This window comes from Crotalus tigris, unplaced genomic scaffold (assembly GCF_016545835.1).
Source record: "Crotalus tigris isolate CLP2741 ecotype Arizona unplaced genomic scaffold, ASM1654583v1 scf7180000017614.5298720, whole genome shotgun sequence".
NCBI classification, from domain to species: domain Eukaryota; kingdom Metazoa; phylum Chordata; class Lepidosauria; order Squamata; family Viperidae; genus Crotalus; species Crotalus tigris.
In genome coordinates, this window is record NW_024096513.1 from 96,169 (window position 1) to 113,242 (window position 17,074).

A 17,074-nucleotide genomic window follows, 5' to 3' on the forward strand; every position below is an offset into this window, starting at 1 on the left:
ATTAGAAAAAAAATGGATAATAGAAAAAACATGAGCTCTTTTTTGTAATCACAGTTAATATTATAAATGTGCTTATATTTGCTGTAGAAGAAATATCAAAATTCTTTTTTTCTGTTTCTTTTCAGTCTCATTCTGAACTCTAAAGTTTCCCTCCCTCCCTCCCACCCTCCCTCCCTCCTTCCTTCCTTCCTTCCTTCCTTCCTTCCTTTCTCCCTCCCTCCCTCCCTCCCTCCCTCCCTCCTCCTCTCTCCATCCATCCATCCAACCATCCATCCATCCATCCATCCCTCCATCCATCCATCCTTTCAAAGATTGGTTTATTATATTATAGTCTATACTATGCGTTTCTGGTAACATTTTTAATTACAGTTGTTATTATCATTATTATTGTAACAGTTATTATTTCATTTTTTATGGCTGTACATTTTGGCGAATCAACTCTGGGCAAGTAACAGGTGATAAAAACACTGCACAAAGTAGCATCTAAAACAAAAAAAAGATCTTGGTCTGCATTCAGTTCTTTTAGGTTTCTTCAAAAGGTCATTTTAAAGGGAAAAATGTATAAAACCTTTCTTGAGCTTAGATGTGCTGCTGTTTTCATGTTTTCTAACATGCCTCTTTCAAATGTCCTTAGTTCAAGATTTGTTCCCTTAAATCGCTTTGGAGAAGTGGTAAAATTTTGCAAGTCTTTGTTTTTAATACTCTGATTTAAAGGTTGCTTTCACTTTTCTTAAAATGGAAAAGTTTTAAAGTTAAACCAAGACTGCAAGAAAACTACAAGGGGAATGCACTGGTGGGTTCTTTTATGTCAACCAACATGTAAATCAAGTCACAATTTCCCTCTTTAAAAGAGCTGGCTGGTTTTCCATTTCAGGCTACACCCACCACAACAAAATTTGTGCGCATTCCCGAATCCTTTCTGATCAACTCCCTACCATTCATTACACAGAGCAGAAATGCTTCTGTGGCTAAACTTGGTGTCCTTACTAGCAGTCCTCCACGGTAATTGTTTTCTCCTATTCAACTCCTTTCCATTTTAATTCTTGAATACAGGAGAGCTTATTGATAAACATTTCTTTATAGGTGTCAAGTCTAGTGGCCAGTTGGTGGAGTCTGGAGGGGATGTGAGAAGACCTGGAGGGTCCCTCCGTCTCTCCTGCCAAGCCTCTGGATTCTCCTTCAGTGACTCTTACATGCACTGGGTGAGACAGGCTCCAGGAAAAGGACTGGAATGGGTTGCAAGGATAGGTACATCCTCATCTCCAATTAACTACTTGGACAAAGTCAAGGGACGCTTCACCATCTCCAGGGACGATTCCCGCAGCCAGCTGTATTTGCAAATGGACAGTCTGAAACTGGAAGACACAGCAGTTTATTACTGTGCTAGAGACACAGTGAGAGGAAGTGAATCTGACGCCAAGCAAGAACCTTCTTATCAGAGCAGCTGTACAAATTGAGTTCCTTACAGAGAGCTAAATTTGTGTAATTGGAGCAGCCAATAAATCTCCATGATGGCAATTGGAAGTGCAGGACTGGCCTTGGAATAAGCAGTGTGGAACCTGGTTAGCAGTTTGGTAGAAAGAAAAAAAAAATCTATGGTCAGTATTTGAAACTGGGTACTTTAAAAAACTTAAAATTTATTTAAAGGTACAAATATGGACTTATGTCCCACAATTCATCCTTGGTATATTTTGCAATTCAGTCCTCTTTGATTCCCAGTATTAACAACTCTCCTCGGTTTAATTCATTTGTATATGTTGCTCCTTTTTCATTTTGCCTACATTAATATAATAATAATCGTAGTAGTAAAGTTGGAAGGGGCCTTGAAAGTCATCTAGTCCAACCCCTTGCTCAGGCAGGAAACCCTATACCATTTCGGACAAATGGCTGTCTAGTCTCTTCTTAAAAACTTCCAGTGTTGGAGCATTCACCGCTTCTGGAGGCAGGTTGTTCCACTGGTTAATTGTTCTAATTGTCAGGAAGTTTCTCCTTAGTTCTAGGTTGCTTCTCTCCTTGCTTAGTTTCCACCCGTTGCTTCTTGTCCTGCCTTCAGGCCCCTTGGAAAATAGCTTGACTCCCTCTTCTTCCCTTAATCCTGAAGGTCTGGCTGAACCAAGGGAGGTAAACATTGGTCATTGAAAATCTCCTCTCCTAGAAGCTCTCTGGGACTGAATATTTTGGACGGTCTTCCTGCCTTGATAGCTTCAGCTACAACTTCATACCAAACAGAAGGGTGTCTTCCACTAACAACTGGGAGTGAAAACAGGTGAAATCCCTCAAGCACCTTGCTTAACAGGGAAATAAAAATGTGTGTGTGTGGGGGGGGGAATCTGACAGTTTCATCTTGTAGACTTTGTAGTTTTGGATAAAAATCAGCCACAGAAAGTCCACATTGGAAAGCAAGATATACATTTGTTCAAATGTAATCATTTCTACTGTCCTATGTGCTAATAGTTAAACGTGAAAGTTCAGGATAATCTTTCTAAATAGCTAAACAGCCATTCACATTTTGAGGATACGTCTGTATCCCCTCCTCATTTTTCACACTAGGGGGCAATGTTGTCACACGAAACCCCGTGGGTGGGGGTTGGTAGGGAATAAAACAAATCTCATTTATTTATTTATTTTCTATTTTGGAGGCATGATCTTTTTTATGTATATTATTTCCATAATAGTTCACTGAAAATCTCTCTGAAAATTTCACCTCTCCAAGGCTACTGTCCTAACCATGCAATTGAGCAAAATGATTTATCTGGTGTTTGTCACCAGCAAAGCTATAGAATGTATAAAGTAACATTTATAAAGGAAGGGAATATTTATAAAGTTTGATGGACATGCAAAAAAAAAAATGCTGTATACACATACATGGACCTATCCCCATGATGTTAAATGTTAAAATTGAATTGAAGCCAGAGAGTTTTATTTTGGGACTAATGCAGTGGTTCTCAACCTGTGGGTCGGGACCCCATTTGGGGTCGAACGACCATTTCACGGGGGTCGCCAAACAAGGCTGTCTGCCATTTTTCCCCCTTTTCTTTGGCCAGCGCCCCTGGCACCCGGTGATGTATAAGTGGTTGGGGGTCACCAGAACATGGGGAACTGTATTATGGGGTCGCGGCATTAGAAAGGTTGAGAACCACTGGACTAATGGAAAGGCAATTAGAAAACGGTCTTTGTTTTTACATATGGTATCTGCAGCTAGACCAGATATGTCAAACACAAGGCCCGGGTGCCGGATGCGGCCCATGAAGTGGTTTCATGTGGCCTGTGAAGCCATCGTGGAAACAGTGAGGGAACGGCCCCCACTGTCTTGGCCTGGCCCAGGCCGGCCAGGAACCAATGTACAATTTTGTGGTGGCCAAATATGCTGAAACACATTCAGTCTTAGCTCCACAAGGATGTCTGGAAACAGCAAGGAACCAGCCCCTGCCACGTCAGTCCCACCTCCTAGGTGCATGCATTCCTTTTGTGAGGAATGAAGAAATGCACCATCACCTGGAAGTGGCCAGCAAATGGCCCTTGCCTATTTCACATATCCGGCTTGATGGGCTCTGGGGGAGGGGTTTTGGCAGGCAGCGGAGCACTCTCCTCAGAGTGCCGAGAGGCTGAGCTGGGTGGCGCAACTCCAAAAGGAAATGTGAGGTCGCCCTCTCCCAACCTGTCCAGTTTCAGCAGGCAGCAAGGTGCAAAGTTGGTGAGCTCTGCACCTCCTGGCTCAACCTCTCGGTGCTGTGAGGAGAGCGCCCCACTGCCTGCTGAAATTACACCCACCCAGTAGGCCTTACCCACTCCATCCACACCCATCCAGTAGGCCATATCCACCTTGGCCACACCCACCCACCCACCCCGAGGGAAACCACAATGCTGATGTGACCCTCAATGAAATTGAGTTGACACGCCTGAGCTAGACTATTATATGCTCAGAAATGGAGCATAGTGGAGGACTGTTTAGTGAAGATGACAGAGCTTGGAAAGATGGTTAAACATCTATTGATTATGTTTGATTAAACATTTTTGATTAGGAAGCCTTTTATAGAAAAATCTGTACTCTTTTTTATAAACATAAAGAGTTAATATCCTTAATGTACCTATTTGCTGCACAAGTAGTCAGAAGCTTCTTTTTTCTATTCCTTTTCATTCTCTCTTTATACACTTTTATCTTTCCCTTTCTTCTTCCTTTTTTTTGTTGCTTCTCTTAGTCTTTCTTAGTTTTTTTTTTTAGTTTTTTTTTGTATAACTTTTAATAATGTGTAAAAAATAATAAAGGCTTCCCTTGTCCAGTCATCTCTGACTCCAGGGGGCAATGCTCAACTCCATTTCTTAGTCAAGGGAGCCAGCATTGTCCAAAGACATTTCTGCGCTCGTGGGACCAGCATGGCTATATGCCAAAGGAGCACGGAACACTGCTAGGTGGGCAGGAGCTGCAGCTAGTAATGGGAGCTCACCCTATCACACGGCACTTGGGTCTTTAACCCGTATGTATGTATGTATGTATGTATGTATATATATTCAATTTTTTTTTTCAAAATTTTGTGGCTGACATTTACAGTGTTCACAGTAGTGATGTCTGCCTGCAAAAGATGCTTCTAGAACATCTTTACATTTGGAAGATTGCTTTACATTTGGAAGACCGGGTGTTCCACCCAACACACACACACACACACACACACACACACACACACACATATATATAAATTCAGTGTGAAGCAGCTGTGTTTTATAAAATATAGAGCAAAAATGAATTGCTTTTTTTAATACAAAGTTATTTATTAGTATTTTTTCAATCTACAGAAAATGTTTTTGGTGACATTTTTATTACAATTGCTATTACCATTATTCTTGCCATTATTATTATTGTTGTTGTTGTTATTATTATTATTATTATTATTATTATTATTATTATTATTATTATTTCAATGAGTATGGCTACCCATCTTGGCAAATCAACTCTGGGCAACTAACTACTGATGCAAACACAACACAAAGAAACAAAATATCAAGCAGTACAAGTATTTATACAAAGGTCAAATTAAAATCCAATTTAATAAGCAAAGAACTTCCCACAGGCTGAAACCAGTCATTTTCTCTTTGATTTCTCCAACCGAGGCCTAACTTATAAGTTGTGCCTTGTCTCTTGACCTATGCACCATTCTTTTGGGTTTTTTTTCAAAAGGCATATTAAAGGGGAAGAAAATGTAAAATCTTTTCTAACCTTAGATGTGCTGCTATTCTCATGTTCTACCTATAACATGTCTCTTTCAAACATTCTTAGTCCAAGTTCATCACCTGCAACCTTGAATCACTTTTCAGAAGTGGTGACATTGTCCAAGTCTTTCTTTTAATTATTGTTTTAATCATTTAGTCATGGGCAATTCTTGGTGAGTTTATAGGCTAGTGCAGTTTACTTTATTCTGCAATGGTTTTAATTATTCTAATGTAACGGCTGTTTTCATTTTTCTTAAAACTGAAAACTTATGTGAAAATCACCACTGTAGGGAATTGTGCAAGGAAACTATAAGGTGAATGCTCTGACTAGCTCTTTTATCTCAACCAATATGTAAATCGAGTCACAATTTCCCCTTTAAAAGAGCCAATTGGTTTTCTTTTAAGGCTACACCCACCAACACAAAGTTGTGCATTTTCCTCAATTCTATCCTATCAACTCCTCTCAATTCATTACAGGTTGCAAATATGATTCTGTGGCTAAACATGGTGTCCCTACTAGCATTCCTCAGAGGTAATTGTTTCCTTTCTAGGTATTCAGCTGTTTCCATTTTAATTCTTGTATACAGGACAGCTTTTTGATACACTTTCCCTTTTAGGTGTCCAATCTGAGGTCCAGTTGGTGGAGTCTGGAGGGGATGTGAGAAGACCTGGAGGGTCCCTCCGTCTCACCTGCCAAGCCTCTGGATTTACCTTCAGCGGCTATTACATGGGCTGGGTGAGACAGGCTCCAGGGAAAGGACTGGAGTGGGTTGCAAGGATAGGTACATCCTCATCTCCGATTAGCTACTCAGACAAAGTCAAGGGACGCTTCACCATCTCTAGGGATGATTCCCGGAGCCAGCTGTATCTGCAAATGAACAATCTGAAACCAGAGGACACAGCTGTCTATTACTGTGCAAGAGAGTCACAGTGAGAGGAAGTGAATCTGACACCAAGCAAGAACCTTCTCATCCGAACAGCTGTACAAATTGAATTTCTTACAGAAATCTAAATTTGTATAATTGGAGCAGCCAATATATCTCTATGATGGCAAATGGAAGCTCAGAACTGATCTTAGGATAAGAAGTGTGGAATCTAGTTAGCAATTTGGTAGGGAGAAACGAAACCATCTATGGTCAGTATTTGACACTGGGTACTTTTAAAAATGTTAAAATTCATTTAAGGTAGGAGTAGAATAGAGCTGGAAGGTACCTTGGAGGTCTTCTAGTCTAGCCCTCTGCTCAAGCAGGAGAACCTATGCCATTGAAGACAAGGGACTGTCCAGTCTCTTCTTAAAAATCTCCAGTGATGGAGTGTCCACGGTTTCTGGAGGCAAGGTGTAGGGACCAAACTAGTAGATCAGCCAAATGCAGCGGACATAGTATACTTAGATTTCAGTAAGGCATTCGACAAAGTAGACCACAACCTACTCCTTGATAAGCTAGGAAAAGGTAGAATAGACAACATCACCACCAGATGGATCTGTTGCTGGCTGACAAACCATATTCAATGAGTAGTCCTCAATGGCACTACATCCACATGGAGAGAAGTAACTAGTGTGGTACTACAGGGTTCCGTCTTAGTCCCAGTACTCGTATCTTCATAAATTACTTAGATGAGGGAAATGAAAGAGAACTCATCAAATTTGCAGATGACACCAAACTGGCAGAAGACAAACTCAGGATCCAAAAAGATCTTAACAAAGTTGAACAATGGGCCCTATCCAGTAAAATGAGTTTCAATGTGGAAAAAAGCAAAGTCTTACATTTAGGCAGGAAAAACCAAAGGTTCAAATACAGATTGGGTGGGACCTGGCTTAAAAATAGTAGCTGTGAGAGGGACCTTTGAGTCCTAGTGGACGATCACTTGACTATGAGTCAGCAGTGTGCAGCAACAACCAAAATAGCTAATACAATCCTGGGTTGTATAAACAGAGGCATAGAATCAAGATTAGTATTAGTACTACTTTATAAAACTTTAGTAAGACCACACCTGGAATACTGCAGCCAATTTTGGTCACCATAGCAGAAGGAAGATGTTGAGATAGTGTAAAAAATTCAGAGAAGAGCAACTAAGATGATGAAAGACTAAAACATACGAAGAACGGCTATGGGACTTGGGTATGGCTAGTCTAAAGAAAAGAAGAAATTGGAGAGACATGAAATGTTCTATTCTAAGGACTATGGACAAGGTATATTTGGTTAGAGCATCTGGTTTAATGAATAGAATAGAATAGAATAGAATAGAATAGAATAGAATAGAATAGAATAGAATAGAATAGAATAGAATAGAATAGAATAGAATAGAATAGAGTTGGAAGGGACCTGAAGGTCTTCTAGTCCACCCCCTGCTAAGTCAAATGAAGTGATAAGAAGTGATCAAAAGGCGTCCAGTGTACATAGAGATGGAATTGTACTTAGGAACAATTTTACCATGGACAAACTTTGAAGCTCGTTTATGTTATTCTGTGTAGGACTTTTTCCCATCTGCACACTCCCATGGGACAAACAATTTTTTTTTTACTGTCTTTATCTCAGCCTATCTCTATGAATGAGACAGATATGAGTTGTCCTCAGCAATAGTGGTGTTAAAATAGTATTTTCTTTTTTATTTCAAATTCTGCAAAGGAAAACTCCATGCTGTTCACTCAGACTTGGCCATCCATTACTTTGGAGAAAAGTCTGGCAGGATCCAATTTGGGACACCTATATTTGCCTTCATTTGCAAAAGTTTGGCAACTGAGCACAACTCTTGACAAAGGTCTTAGAGACAGAAATGGCAGGGACAGTTGAGACAAGAAATGGAGTCCAGGAGAATGTCAATGAAGATTCTCAGTCATCCAATTAGAGTTCTCAGGATGTTGAGTCATGGCATCTGGACTTCTTTTCATTTCGGCTTAAAACCTTTCACTGCTTCTTCATGTCCAAGTGCCGTAACTCAACTTCCAGGAGACAGGATTGTCTTCCTGAATCAAGGACAAATGGATAACATATTCCTGGAATCATCATGAAAGGCCCTCAATCTCCACATGAAAACCATTTTGGACCTTCAAAATATTCTGAGTTATTTCTTCCCCAGAACTTTATTTTGAACGTTAGAGGAAGCTGTATTTCCAACACTTGAGTAAAGAGCTGCTAACATTTTATAGAAGGGTTACCCTTTTTATTATAATCACTATGTAAATTCAGGGAAGGCTTCCTGTTTAAAAGTCTTTGCCCAAAAATCTCCAGAAAAAGCTACACCCTGTGTCATTTGGAACATTTTGCAGGCAACAACCATATTGCTTCCGCAGAAATGAATAGTAATATTATACTTCTACTGCAGTTAGTTTTCAGCTCATCTCTGTTACCAGGTGATGTTTTCTTCTCTCTCCCTCCCTCTCTCTCTCTCTCTCTTAGACTGTATGTGCATGCATACACATACAGTCTAAAGATCAATGAATCTAACAATACTTATTATTTCCCAGATATTAAATGCAGTGGTCAGCTGGAACAATCTGGAAGTTATGTGAAAAGACCAGGAGAGTCCCTCTCTCTTTCCTGCCAAGGCTCTGGATTTAACTTTGGAAGCTATGGCATGCATTGGGTGAGACAAGCTCCAGAAAAAGGACTGGAGTGGATTGCTGTTATTTGGTACGATGCCAGTAAGCAAGAATATGCCGAATCTGTCAAGGGCCGCTTCACCATCTCCAGGGACAATGCCAAAAGCCAGCTGTATCTGCAAATGAACAGCCTCAAAGCTGAAGACACGGCAGTCTATTACTGTGCTGGAGACACAGTGAGAGGAAGTGAATCTGAAGCCTACCAAGAACTTTCTCCTCCTCTGAGCAGTTCTCCAAATTGATTCAGTCATAGAAGTTTGGATTTATGCACTCCAACAGAGAAGCAGCCCATAAATTTACATCACAGCAAGCGAAACCAAAATTTGATCTTGAATTAATCTGAAAAGAACCTGATTAGCATTTCTCTGGGGGGAAAGAAAGAAATTTCTTGGCAATAGAATGAACCGTGTAGTTTTAATTATACCTTTATTTATATCTCAGGAAGGTATATTACTCACCAGGAAGCTGAGAATTTTCATAAAATAAATTACCATTGGTGTTTGTCACAGACAAGGTGTTGAGGTATTTCAAATATTTCCTTGAAATGAAAACAAAATGAAGGGATTTTATTATCATGCTCACCTAACATGGAAAACAGGGAAAACCTCGTAAATACAAATCCGGTTCCATATCCTTGATTAGCCAATGAAAACTGATCACCTTCTAGTGCAGGGGTCTTCAAACTTGGCCCTTTTATGTCTTGTGGACTTCAATTCCCAGAATTCCTCCACCAGCATGCCTGGCTGAGGAATTGTGGGATTTGAAGTCCACAAGTCATAAAAGGGCCACGTTTGAAGACCTCTGTTCTAGTGGGATGCTTAGGATCCTTTCCTTCTATTCATCTAAATAGTTTGCTGGAAGAAAATGTAAGATGATGAAATTGGCTTGAAGATTCTAGTTTCATCTTTCCTATTTAGAAGGTGATCTATCTTCAGGGGGAAAAAAATAACATGGAATGCAATATTGTCCTTTTGTATCATGGCAGAAGACTGGAAATGAAACTTTAGGGTGAAACTTCTAAATATCCAAACTGCCATTCACATATGGAGGAAACACCTGCACCAAAAGAATCTCCGTGTAGAATTAAGAACAGGCTTCCCCTCCAAATTTTTGACACTGGGGGGTAATGTTGCTACATGAAATTCCAATTTCTGTGCACCTGGTGGGGGTGGGGAAGGGAATAGAACAAATATGTATATACAGGCTCAGCGTTAAGACATATCACATTGAGCAGCTGTGTTTTATAAAATATAAAAGGCAAAACTGAATTGTATTTAGGAATACAAAATTGTTTATTAGTATTTTTCAATCGGCAGAAAATGTTTTGGTGACATTTTTATTACAATTGCTATTACTATTATTCTTGCCATTATTATTGTTATTGTTGTTGTTGTTGTTTCAATGTGTATGATTGCCCATCTTGGCAAATCAACTCTGAGCAACTAACTAGTGATGAAAACACTACACAAAATGACAAAATAGCAACCACAACAAATATTTATACAATTGTCAAATTAAAACCCAATTTAATAAGCAGAGAACATTCTACAGGCTGAAATCAGTCCTTTTCCCATTTCTCCAACTGAGGCCTAACTTATAAGTTGTGCCTTGTGTCTTGACCTATGCATCGTTCTTTTAGGTTTTTTTTCTCAAAAAGAAATATTAAGGGGTGGGGAATGTAAAACGTTTTCTAATCTTAGATGAGCTGTTCTTCTCATGTTCATGTCTCGTTCAAAAATTCTCAGTGGACGTTCATAATCTATAATCTTGAATCACTTTTCATAGGGGGTGACATGTTCCAAGTCTTTGTTTTAATTGTTGTTGTTTTAACCATTTACTCATGTGCAACTCTTGGCAACTTTATAGGATAGTGCAATTTACTTTATTTTGCAATTTTTTAAATTATTTTAACGTAAAGGTTGCTTTCACTTTTCTTAAAACTGAAAAGTTATGTAAAAATCAACATTGTAGGGTATTGGGCAAGGAAACTATAAGTTGAATGCACCGAGGAACACTTTTATCTCAACCAATATGTAAATCGAGTCACAATTTCCCCTTTAAAGGAGCCAGTTGCTTTTCCTTTTAAGGCTACACCCAGCAACACAAAGTTGTGCATTTTACTGAATTCTATCCTATTAGCTCCTCTCAATTCATTACAGGGTGCAAATATGATTCTGTGGCTAAACATGGTATCCCTACTAGCATTCCTCAGAGGTAATTGTTTCTTTTCTAGGTATTCAGTTGTTTCCATTTTAATTCTTGTATACTGGAGAGTGTATTGATACACCTTTCTTTTTAGGTGTTCATTCTGAGGTCCAGTTGGTGGAATCTGGAGGGGATGTGAGAAGACCTGGAGGGTCCCTCCGTCTCTCCTGCCAAGCCTCTGGATTCACCATCAGCAGCTATTACATGTACTGGGTGAGACAGGCTTCTGGGAAAGGACTGGAATGGGTGGCAGAGATAGGTACATCCTCATCTCCGATTAACTACTCGGACAAAGTCAAGGGACGTTTCACCATCTCCAGGGATGATTCCCGCAGCCAGCTGTATTTGCAAATGGACAGTCTGAAACTGGAAGACACGGCAGTTTATTACTGTACTAGAGACACAGTGAGAGGAAGTGAATCTGAGGCCAAGCAAGAACCTTCTCATCAGAGCAGCTGTTCAAATTGAGTTCCTTACAGAAAGTTAAATTTGTAAAATTGGAGCAGCCAATAAATCTCCATGATGGCAAGTGGAAGTGCAGGACTGGTCTTGGAATATGCAGTGTGGAACCTGGTTGACAGTTTGGTAGGGAAAAAAGAAACAATCTGCGGTCAGTATTTGAAACTGGGTACTTTTTAAAAAGTTTAGATTTATTTAAAGGTAGAAACATGGATTGATGTCCTACAGAATAGAGTAGAATAATAGTGTTGGAAGAGACCTGGGAGGTCTTCTAGTCCAACCTCCTGCTCAGGCAGGAAACCCTATACCATTTCAGACTAATGGTTGTCCAATCTCTTCTTGAAAACATCCAGTGTTGGAGCATTCACAACTTCTGGAGGCAAGTTGTTCCACTGATTACTTGTTCTAACTGTCAACAAGTTTCTCCTTTGTTCTAGGTTGCTTCTCTCTTTGATCAGTTTCTATCCATTGCTTCTTCTCCTGCCCTCAGGGGGTTTGGAGAATAGCTTGACTCCCTCTTCTTTGTGCCAACTTCTTGTGGCAATCTCTGGTTACAATTCATCCTTTTTATGTTTTGCAGTTCTGTCCATTTTTTTTTCAGTATTGATAACTCTCCTCAGTTTAATTCCATTGTATACAGTATGTTACTCCTTTTTTATTTCTTCTACATTTATACATTAATATGTATTCAGTCTCCTTAATCCAAGCTCTATCCCCTCAACTGGGATGATGAGAGCTAAATATTGGACATTGCAAACCTTCCCTCCTAGAAGCTCTCTGAATATTTTGAAGAGTGTCTTGACTTGGGTTATCTCTCACTAACTTCTGGGGATGAGAACAACTGGAATCCCTAAGCACCTTGCTTCACAGGGAAATAAAAGTGGGGAAATCTGTCTGCCTTGTCTTATAGATCTGCAACTTTGGGTATGCAGGCAAATAAAATTATCCCCAGAATGTTCACATTGCAAAGCAAGATATACATTTACTCAAATGAAATCCTTTCAGTTGTCCTATGTACTAATAGTTAACCATGTCTCTCTCGATGTGGGTGAAAAAGGAGAGTGCAAAAGTTGGCTTGAAACTCAACATTAAGAAAACCAAAATCATGGCATCAAGCCCTCTTAATTCCTGGCAAATAGATGGGGAAGAAATGGAGATAGTGACAGATGTTATCTTCCTGTGCTCCAAGATCACTTCAGATGGGGACTGCAGCGAAGAAATTGAAAGACGCTTGCTCCTGGGGAGAAAAGCTATGCAAATCTAGACAGGATTCTAAAAAGCAGAGACATCACTCTGCCAACAAAAGTGCATATAGTCAAGGCCATGATTTTCCCAGTTGCAATGTATGGATGTGAAAGTTGGACCATAAGAAAGGCTGAGCGACAAAGAATTGAGGCTTTTGAACTATGGTGCTGGAGAAGACTCCTGCGAGTTCCTTGGACTGCAAGGCATTCAGATCAGTGAGTCCTAGAAGAGATCAACCCCAACTGGTCTTTAGAAGGCCAGATCCTGAAGTTGAAACTCAAATACTTTGGCCACCTAATGAGAAGGAAGGACTCACTGGAGAAGGGCCTAATGCTGGGAAAGATTGAGGGCAATAAAAGTAGGGGACGACAAAGAATGAGGTGGCTGGATGGTGTCACTGAAGCAGAAGGTATGAACTTAAATGGACTCCAGAAGATGGTAAAGGACAAGAAGACCTGGGGGAATGTTGTCCATGGGGTCGCGATGGGTCAGACACGACTTCGCACTTAACAACAACAAGCATATTCTCAAAATTTGTTGTAAAGAAGTCTATAATTTTAATGGAGATAATGACTATTATATTTATTTTGATACAGATAAAACAATATTCTATTGTAAGGACTATGTATGCGATATATTTGGTTTGAGTTTCTGGTTTAATGAACAGAACAGAACAGAACAGAACAATAGAATTGGAAGGGACCTGAAGGTCTTCTAGTCCAACCCCCTGCTAAGTCAAATGAAGTGATAAGAAGTGATCAAAAAGCGTCCAGTGTACATAGTGATGGAATTGTACTTAGGAACAATTTTACCAGGGACAAACTTTGAAGCTCGTTTATCATCTGCACACTCCCATGGGACAAACAACCTTTTTTTTTTTTTACTGTCTTCATCTCAGCCTATCTCTGTGAATGAGATAGATGTGAGTTATCCTCAGCTATAGTGGTGTTAAAATAGTATTTTCTTTTTTATTTCAAATTCTGCAAAGGAAAACTCCAGGGTGTTCACTCAGACTTGGCCATCCATTACTTTGGAGAAAAGGCTGGCAGGATCCAATCTGGGACACCTATATTTGCCTTCATTTGCAAAAGTTTGGCACAACTCTTGACAAAGGTCTTAGAGACATAAATGGCTGGGAAAGTTGAGGCAAGAAATGGAGTCCAGGAGATATGTCAATGAAGATTCTCAGTCATCCAGTTAGAGTTGTCAGGATGTTGAGTCATGGCATCTGGACTTCTTTTCTTTTTGACTTAAAATCTTTCATCGCTTCTTCGTGTCCAAGTGCCGTGACTCAACTTCCAGGGGACAGGATTATTTTCCTGAGTCAAGGACGATTGGAGAACATTTTCCTGGAACTATGATGAAAGGCCCTCAATCATTTTGGACCTTCAAAATATTCTGAGTTGTTTCTTCCCCAGAACTTTATTTTGAATGTTAGAGGAAGCTGTATTTCCAACACTTGAGTAAAGAGCTTCTAACATTATATAGAAGGGTTGCCCTCTTTATTATAATCACTATGTAAATTTAGGGAAGGCTTCCTGTTTAAAAATCTTTGCTGAAAAATCTCCAGAAAAAGCTACCTCACATATCATTTTGACCAATTTTCATGCAACAACCATATTGCTTCCCTCCAAAATGAGTCATAGTATTATTCTTCTACTGCAGTTAATTTTCAGTTCATCTCTGTTTCCAGGTGATGTTTTCCTCTCTCTCTCTCTCTCTCTCTACACATCTACAAGTACAACTATAATTACAACTGTAACTATACTTAAGTTACAACTGTAACTATACATACATGCATACACATACAGTCTAAAGATGAATGAATGTAACAATATTTATTTTTTTTCCCAGGTATTAAATGCAATGTTCAGCTGGAACAATCTGGAAGTTATGTGAAAAAACCTGGACAATCCCTCTTTCTTTTCTGCAAAGGGTCCGGTTTTAATTTTGGAAACTATGGCATGCATTGGGTGAGACAAGCTCCAGGAAAAGGACTGGAGTGGATTGCAGTTATTTGGTACGATGCCAGTAAGCAAGAATATGCAGAATCTGTCAAGGGACGCTTCACCATCTCCAGGAACAATGCCAAAAGCCAGCTGTATCTGCAAATGAACAGCCTCAAACCAGAGGACACAGCTGTCTATTACTGTGCAAGATACACAGCGAGAGGAAGTGAATCTGAAGCCTACCAAGAACTTTCTCCTCCTTTGAGCAGTTCTCCAAATTGATTCAGTCATAGAAGTTTGGATCTGTGCTCTCCAATAGAGAAGCAGCCCATACATTTACATCATAGCAAGCAAAACCCAAAATCTGATCTTGAATCAATTTGAAGAGATCCTGACTAGCATTTCTCTGGGGGAAAGAAGAAAATTCCTTGGCAATAAAATAAATTATGTAGTTTTATTTAAACCTTTATTTATAGCTTAGGAAGGTATATTGCTCACCAGGAAGCTGAGAATTTTCATTGGTGTTTGCCACAGACAAGTTGTCGAGGTATTTCAAATATTTCCCTGAAATGAAAACAAAATGAAGGGATTTTACTATCATACTTATCTAACATGCAAAATAGGGAAAACATTATAAATACAAATTGAGTCCCAGATCCTTGATTAGCCAATGAAGATTGATCACCTTCTAGTGCAGGGGTAGTCAACCTTGGCTCTTTTATGACTCGTGGACCAACTCCCAGAATTCCTGAGCCAGCTGGCTTAGGAATTCTGGGAATTGAAGTTCACGATTCATAAAAGACCCAAGGTTGACTACCCCTGTTCTAGTGGGAAGCTTAGGACTGTTTCCTTCTATTCATCTAAATAGTTTGCTGGAAAAAAAAGTAAGATGATGAAAATGGCTTGAAAATTCCAGTTTCAACTTCTCTGTTTATAAGGTGATCTATCTTCAGAAAAAAACAACAACAACCATGGAATGGAATATTACCCTTTAGTCTCACCAGAGAAACCTGGAAATGAAACTTCAGGGTGAAACTTCTAAACATCCAAACTGCCATTTCTCCTTGTGAGGAAACACCTGCACCAAAAGAATCTGGAGAACAAGGACCATGCTTCACCTCCTCATTTTTGACACTGGGGGGCAATGTTGTTATATGAAATTCCAATGTCTGAACTAGAAAATCATTTAAGGGAAACCAACAACCTGAATGATGATGATGTAGAAGCAAACTGGAATAAATTTAAAAGTGCAGTAGTAGAGGTAACAAATTCAAAACAGAGAGAGGGGTACCACAAGAAACAACCGTGGATGACGGAGGAAATTCTTCATCTCATGGATGAAAAAAGATCTTATAAAAATAAAAACAAAGAAAAATACAATGAATTCCAGAAAACAATTAGAAGAAAAATTCGACTGGGAAAAGAAAAGTGGTTTGCAAAGAGATGCAAGGAAATAGAAGAGACAGAACGTATACATGATAATTTCAATTTACACAAAAAAGTGAAAGACAGAGCAGGCCTCTACAAAAAGAACTTAGTTGACAAAGAGGGGGAAATTATCTTAGATGAGGAGGAAAAACTAAAAAGATGGAAGGAATATATCGGAGAACCTTTGAGGACACTAGGGGTGATATAGATATGAGAAGTATAAGAACTTGACCAAACATCACTATGGAGGAGGTTGAACATGCAATAAAAATAGCAAAAACAAGAAAAGCCACAGGATCTGATGATATCCCAGTAGAAATTTTAAAATTGCTGGAAGACAATGGGAAGAATTTTTTTTACTGCTGCTCTTTAGTCAGATATATGAAACAGGAAAGATACCAAATAATTGGCTAAAATCAACCTTTGTGACAATCCCCCCAAAAATAAATGCAAAGAAGTGTATTGAATACAGAACAATAAGGTTAATGAGTCATGCCCTGAAAATATTCCTGAGAATAATTCACACAAAAATATACAAAATTGTAGAGGGTCTAGGTAACACACAATTTGGTTTCAGAAACAATCTTGGTACACGAGATGTGATATTCAGCATTTAAGTTCTTGTACAGCATTGTAGAGATGTCAATCACAGTGTTTACATGTGCTTCATTGATTTTGAAAAAAACATTTGATAAAATAAGACACAGCAAACTATTAGAAATCCTGAAACAAGGGGGACTAGATGACAAAGACATCCAAATCATAAAGAATCTGTATTGACATCAGGTAGCAAATGTGAGACTAGGCCAAAAATACTCCGCTGATGCAGAAATAAGAAGACGGGTCAAACAGGGATGTATTCTGTCTCCACTGTTGTTCAATATCTACTCTGAATCAATCTTCAACGAGGCACTGGAGAACATGGATGCTGGCATCAAAGTAAACGGTGTTTGGATCAATAATTTAAGACAGGGCTTTTCAA

General features: G+C 39.3%; 1 protein-coding gene and 2 gene segments (V, D, J or C); all 3 read left to right on the forward strand.

The window, feature by feature from the left end:
- The first annotated feature begins 5,615 nt into the window (after nucleotides 1-5,615).
- Nucleotides 5,616-9,048, forward strand: LOC120300392. The gene is made up of 4 exons (XM_039326345.1): nucleotides 5,616-5,737; nucleotides 5,823-6,135; nucleotides 8,436-8,557; nucleotides 8,672-9,048. Exons 1-4 carry the CDS (start codon nucleotides 5,692-5,694, stop codon nucleotides 9,046-9,048), a joined length of 858 nt encoding a protein of 285 aa, XP_039182279.1. The 5' UTR covers nucleotides 5,616-5,691.
- A 1,857-nt stretch (nucleotides 9,049-10,905) lies between these two features.
- On the forward strand, nucleotides 10,906-11,502 carry LOC120300841. The segment is given in 2 exon segments: nucleotides 10,906-11,020; nucleotides 11,106-11,502. Coding segments are annotated over 2 exon segments (420 nt in total).
- A 2,795-nt stretch (nucleotides 11,503-14,297) lies between these two features.
- LOC120300400 lies at nucleotides 14,298-14,946 on the forward strand. The segment is given in 2 exon segments: nucleotides 14,298-14,408; nucleotides 14,570-14,946. Coding segments are annotated over 2 exon segments (435 nt in total).
- The last annotated feature ends 2,128 nt before the right edge of the window (nucleotides 14,947-17,074 follow it).

Excerpts from the sequence above, each read along its gene's own strand:
- LOC120300392 (XM_039326345.1), top strand. The coding sequence starts at position 5,692 with ATGATTCTGTGGCTAAACATGGTGTCCCTACTAGCATTCCTCAGAG. Across the intron at positions 5,738-5,822 it reads CCTACTAGCATTCCTCAGAG|GTGTCCAATCTGAGGTCCAG; the intron begins GTAATTGTTTCC and ends TTTCCCTTTTAG. Across the intron at positions 8,558-8,671 it reads CAGCTCATCTCTGTTACCAG|ATATTAAATGCAGTGGTCAG; the intron begins GTGATGTTTTCT and ends ATTATTTCCCAG.